The 6,000-nt window shown below is 48.2% G+C and overlaps 1 protein-coding gene across 4 annotated transcripts in view; it reads left to right on the forward strand.

The window, feature by feature from the left end:
- The window catches only part of XRN2 (5'-3' exoribonuclease 2), a 141,960-nt gene that overhangs the window by 105,889 nt on the left and 30,071 nt on the right, over positions 1 to 6,000 (forward strand). For all 4 annotated transcript variants that reach the window (XM_078786900.1, XM_078786899.1, XM_078786901.1 and 1 more), the window contains one exon: positions 1,286 to 1,342. In XM_078786900.1, the coding sequence (XP_078643026.1) occupies positions 1,286 to 1,342 (57 nt within the window). The remainder of the gene's footprint in view (positions 1 to 1,285; positions 1,343 to 6,000) is intronic.

Genomic DNA, 6,000 nt, shown 5'->3' on the forward strand with positions numbered 1-6,000 from the left:
AGGCCAAATTCCATATTCGCAACAATATTAACGCAACATACAAAGCATTTACTTCTGAAATTTGCAGCCGATTACGTCCAGTGGAAGCCGAGAAACGAATTTTCAGTCCCCATGTAAAAGGTGCATACAGAGAAACGATTCCTTATATAAAGGGAGGGGCACTTTGCGCCTCCCTTTGATTCCTTGAAATTTATTGGCGACCTACAGGTTAAACCGTTCATCGTCGGAGCTTGAAACTTCGACCATGTATGGTATACCACTTGACATGATACTTAGGACATGCATCAAGTGATCGGTCACGTGACCTGGTGGCCATATTGGATTTATTGAAAATCTTAAACATCTATCCATTTTCGGACCTATTGAGTTGAAACTTTGCATACATATAGACCACCTCAAGGCGAATAACGCACTTTTCTCCAATTTTGGATTTTTTTTGCTAATTAGCCTATGACGGGCGAATTAAAAAAAGTGCTGACTCACCATTTTTTTTTTTATTAATATTGTGATTCCATGTATTTTGTATCGTCCTACAGGCCAAACCATTAGTCAGATGAACTTGAAACTTTGACCAATTATAGTATGTCACTTGTTTGGATAAATATCCTAAATATGACGTCATCGGTCAAGTGACATGGTGGCCATATTTGATTTCATGGAAACTTTTAAAACTCATCTCTCCATTTTTTTTGTCGATTTAGTTGACACTTTAAACAATTGTATCCGGGCTGCCATTGTCATTGACTCTGGAGTACACTTGTCCACTCAGGGTGTGGCGTCTACGTCTTGGTACCCGGAACATCACTGCTTGCAGCTTTATATATTTATTTCCTTATATATTTGTGTTGTTGTTTTTGTCGTTGTTTTTAATTCAATATAAGGCATGAAATACAGTATATCATTGGGAAATGCATCGATTTCCTGTGCCTTGCCATTAGTATATTTGGCATTGCATTTGATTGATCCCTTGTTGCAAATTGTCCATGGGAAACCCTTTAAAGTTTTTCAGTGAATTTGAGGCTTGTTAAAAATTCAGGGAAGATCTAAAAAAAAAAACTAAAAAAAAAACCTTTCTTTTGAGTTGCTTTCTTTGATTTTATGTCAACAGTATAGTGATAGCTTAGTTCTGGCTGCTAAAACTTGCCTGCTCAGATAGTAAAAACGGTTATTTCTTTTCATGCTTTTCCTTCAGGCATATAACCTGTCTATAAATGATGGTTCAGTTACTTATTTAGCACATTTCACTGGTGACATGATAGTAATTGAAATTTCTTCCCAACCACAGTGTCATCAAAACTCCGGTCCCTAATCTGCAAGACATTTTAAAGAACAAATGTGTTGGGTAGGTTTGTCAATATTCAAATCTGTCATTTTAAATTGAATGTTAAAATTGGAATCGTTGTGAAACAAAGGTCTGAGAGAAAAAAAAGTATTTGTATATGGATATGTATGTACAACGTATGCACCTACCTCTCTCACCAGCACTGCAGCAAAGTATATCTGTGAACTTTCTGACCTGGATTTTTTCCCAATGGCAAATCCTCCCTTCTGGTCTTGGCAATGACTAACTTTCTTTTTTTTTTTTTTTAAAAGACAGAAAAGAACGAGGAAAGACAATCGAGGGCTCGTGAAAGAGCTGACAACCGCGAGGGAAAGACAAAGACAGCACAGGGGGACCACGAGGGAAAGACAAAGACAGTATCAGGGGACCACGAGGAAAGACAAAGACAGGGGACCACGAGGGAAAGACAAAGACAGCACATGGGGACCGCGAGGGGAAAGACAAAGACAGCACATGGGGACCACGAGGGAAAGACAAAGACAGCACATGGGGACAGCGAGGGAAAGACAAAGACAGTACAGTGGGACCCGAGAGGAAAGACAAGACAGCACTTGGGACCACGAGGGAGAAGACAAAGACAGACATGGGGACCACGAGGAGACAAAGACAGCACATGGGGACCGCGAGGAGAAGACAAGACACAGGGGACCGCGAGGGAAAGACAAAGACAGTACAGGACTGGAACCAGCGAGGGAAAAGACAAAGACAGCACATGGGGACCGCGAAAGCCTGCACAGGTACCCTCCGAAAGACATACATCGTTGTCCCGCAGGACAATAGACCTACATTGCACATGGGACCTGCCGGGAAAGACCAAGACAGTTACAGGGGGACCGCGAGGGAAAGACAAAGACAAAGATTACAGTGTGTTATTCCTCCTCTCTTCCTCTGCTCTAATTGGTTCATCTGATCATATGCTTCCTGAAAGCCGCCTATCTCCTGCCAATCTCAGAGAGCTGCCTCAGCGCCGTGTGCATTCAACACTCAACAGATCCCAGGACTGCAGCCGTTCTCTTCAGGACGGCTCTCCATAGCTACTCCTGATATTAACTCAGCCTGGGAACTCTCTCTCGTCTGCTCTCTTCTCTCTTCTCTCTCTCTCTCCTTCTCTCTCTCTCTCTCTCTCCTCTCACTCTCTCTCTCACTCTCTCTCTCTCTATCACTCTCACTCGGACTCTCTCTCTCTCTCGAACTCTCTCTCTCTCTCTCGGACTCTCTCTCTCTCTCTCGGACTCTCTCTCTCTCTCGGACTCTCTCCTCTCTCTCTCGTCTCTCTCACGGCTCTCGTACTCTCTCTCTCTCTCTCGACTCTCTCCGACTCTCTTCTCTCTCTCGGGACTCTCTCTCTCTGCTCTCGTCTCTCTCTCGACTCTCTCTCTCGTCTCGGACTCTCTCTCACTCTCTCTCCTCGGGACTCCCTCTCTCTCTCTCTCGACTCTCTCTCTCTCTCTCGGACTCTCTCTCTCTCTCGGACTCTCTCTCTCTCCGGACTCTCTCTCTCTCTCGGACTCTCTCTCTCTCTCACTCTCTCTCTCTCTCTCTCTCTCTCTCGTACTCTCTCTCGACTCTCTCTCTCTCTCGTCTCGACTCATCCTCTCTCTCTCGACACTCTCTCTCTCTCTCCTCTCTCTCTCTCTCTCTCTCTCTCGACTCTCTCTCTACTCTCTCTCTCTCTCTCTCGACTCTCTCTCTCTCGGACTCTCTCTCTCTCTCTCGCTCTCTTCTCTCGGACCTCTCTCTCTCTCTCGGACTCTCTCTCTCTCTCTCGTCTCTACTCCTCTCTCTCTCTCTCGGACTCTCTCTCTCTCGGACTTCTCTCTCTCTCTCTCTCGGACTCTCTCCTCTCTCTCGGACTCTCTCGACTCTCTCTCGACTCTCTCTCTCTCTCTTCGTCGTCTCTCTCTCTCTCGGACTCTCTCTCCCTCTCGGACTCTCTCTCTCTCTCGGACTCTCTCTCTCTCGGACTCTCTCTCTCTCTCTCTCTCTCTCTCTCGGACTCTCTCTCTCTCTCTCGGACTCTCTCTCTCTCTCTCTCTCTCACTCGTTCTCTCCCCCTCTCTTTCTCTCCCTCTCCTCTCCCTCAGGACTCACTCTCTCTCTCTCGGACTCTCTCTCTCTCTCGGACTCTCTCTCTCTCTCTCGGACTCTCTCTCTCTCTCTCGGACTCTCTCTCTCTCGGACTCTCTCTCTCTCGGACTCTCTCTCTCTCTCGGACTCTCTCTCTCTCGACTCACTCTCTCTCGACTCACTCTCTCTCTCTCGGACTCACTCTCTCTCTCTCGACTCACTCTCTCTCTCTCGGACTCACTCTCTCTCTCTCTCGGATCTCCCTCTCTCTCTCTCTCAGACTCACTCTCTCTCTCTCGACTCACTCTCTCTCTCTCGACTCACTCTCTCTCTCTCGGACTCACTCTCTCTCTCTCGGACTCACTCTCTCTCTCTCAGACTCTCACTCTCTCTCTCTCTGACTCACTCTCTCTCTCTCTGACTCGCTCTCTCTCTCTCTCTCTCGGACTCCCTCCCTCTCTTTCTCTCCCTCTCCCTCTCCCCTCCCGCTCTTCTCCCTCTCCCTCTCCTCTCCCTCTCTTTCTCTCCCTCTCCCTCCCTCTCCCTCTCCCTCCCTCTCTTTCTCTCCTCCCTCCCTCTCTTCTCTCTCCTCCTCTCCTCACTCTTCTCTCTCCCTCCTTCTCTCTCCCTCTCTTTCTCTCTCCCTCTCTTTCTCTCTCCCTCTCTTCCTCTCCCTCTCTTTCTCTCTCCCTCTCTCTCTCTCCCTCTCTTTCTCTCCCTCTCTTCTCTCTCCCTCTTCTCTCTCCTCTCTCCTCTCTCTCTCTCCTCTCTTTCTCTCTCCCTCTCTTCTCTCTCCCTCTCTTTCTCTCTCCTCCCTCTCTCTCCTCTCTTCTCTCTCCCTCTCTTCTCTCCCTCTTCTCTCTCCCTCTTCTCTCTCCCTCACTTCTCTCTCCTCTCATCTCTCTCCTCTCTCTCTCTCCTCTCTCTTTCTCTCTTCTCCTCTTCTCCTCTCTCTTTCTCTCTTCTCTCTCTCCTCTCTTCTCTCTTCCTCTTCTCTCTCCCTCTCTTCTCTCTCCCTCTTTCTCTCTCCCTCTTTCTCTCTCCCTCTTTCTCTCTCCCTCTCTTTCTCTCTCCCTCTTTCTCTCTCCCTCTTTCTCTCTCCCCTCTCTCCCTCTCTCCCTCTCTCCCTCTCTCCCTCTCTCCCTCTCTCCCTCTCTCCTCTCTTCTCTCTCCCTCTCTTTCTCTCTTCCTCTCTTCCTCTCTCCCTCTCTTCCTCTCTTCTCTCTCCCTCTCTTTCTCTCTTCCTCTTTCTCTCTCCCTCTTTCTCTCTCCCTCTCTTTCTCTCTTCCTCTTTCTCTCTCCCTCTCTTTCTCTCTCCCTCTTTCTCTCTCCCTCTCTTTCTCTCTCCCTCTTTCTCTCTCCCTCTCTTTCTCTCTCCCTCTTTCTCTCTCCCTCTTTCTCTCTCCCTCTCTCCCTCTCTCCCTCTCTCCCTCTCTCCCTCTCTTCCTCTCTCCCTCTCTCCCTCTCTTTCTCTCTCCCTCTCTTTCTCTCTTCCTCTCTTCCTCTCTTTCTCTCTCCCTCTCTTCCTCTCTTTCTCTCTCCCTCTCTTTCTCTCTTCCTCTTTCTCTCTCCCTCTTTCTCTCTCCCTCTTTCTCTCTCCCTCTTTCTCTCTCCCTCTTTCTCTCTCCCTCTCTCTCTCTCCCTCTTTCTCTCTCCCTCTTTCTCTCTCCCTCTTTCTCTCTCTCCCTCTCTCCCTCTCCCCTCTCTCCCTCTCTCCCTCTCTTCCTCTCTTCCTCTCTCCCTCTCTTCCTCTCTTCCTCTCTCCCTCTCTCCCTCTCTCCCTCTCTCCCTCTCTCCCTCTCTCCCTCTCTCCCTCTCTCCCTCTCTTCCTCTCTTTCTCTCTCCCTCTCTCCCTCTCTCCCTCTCTTCCTCTCCCTCTCTTTCTCTCTCCCTCTCTTTCTCTCTCCCTCTTTCTCTCTCCCTCTTTCCCTCTTTCCCTCTTTCCCTCTTTCCCTCTCTCCCTCTTTCCCTCTTTCCCTCTCTCCCTCTTTCCCTCTCTCCCTCTTTCCCTCTCCCTCTCTTTCTCTCTCCCTTTCCCTCTCCCTCTCCCTCTCTTCCTCTCCCTCTCACACTCACAGATTCATCCCATTTCGTCTTGAGTTATCATGCTGTTCGTGATGCACTCAATCCTGTGATGAGGTTGTTGCCTTGAAACAACTTACCTTCTCTTACTGAAAGGCAAATCTGACAACAGGCAACGTCAGATCACCCCACAAAACCCACAACAAGTTTGTGTCCACTCTCAGGAGAGCCAGAAAAAGAAATCTGGCCAACCTCAAGATTGAACTTTCAAACCTGTCCCCTTCCTCTAAAACCTTGTGTGTGTGTGTGTGTGTGTGTGTGTGTGTGTGTGTGTGTGTGTGTGTGTGTGTGTGTGTGTGTGTGTGTGTGTGTGTGTGTGTGTGTGTGTGTGTGTGTGTGTGTGTGTGTGTGTGTGTGTGTGTGTGTGTGTGTGTGTGTGTGTGTGTGTGTGTGTGTGTGTGTGTGTGTGTGTGTGTGTGTGTGTGTGTGTGTGTGTGTGTGTGTGTGTATTATATATGTATGTGTGTATATATATATATATATATATCCTGAAAATGTAATTGTCAAAT

This window comes from Myxine glutinosa, chromosome 11, assembly GCF_964187855.1.
Source record: "Myxine glutinosa chromosome 11, kmMyxGlut1.1, whole genome shotgun sequence".
NCBI lineage: Eukaryota > Metazoa > Chordata > Myxini > Myxiniformes > Myxinidae > Myxine > Myxine glutinosa.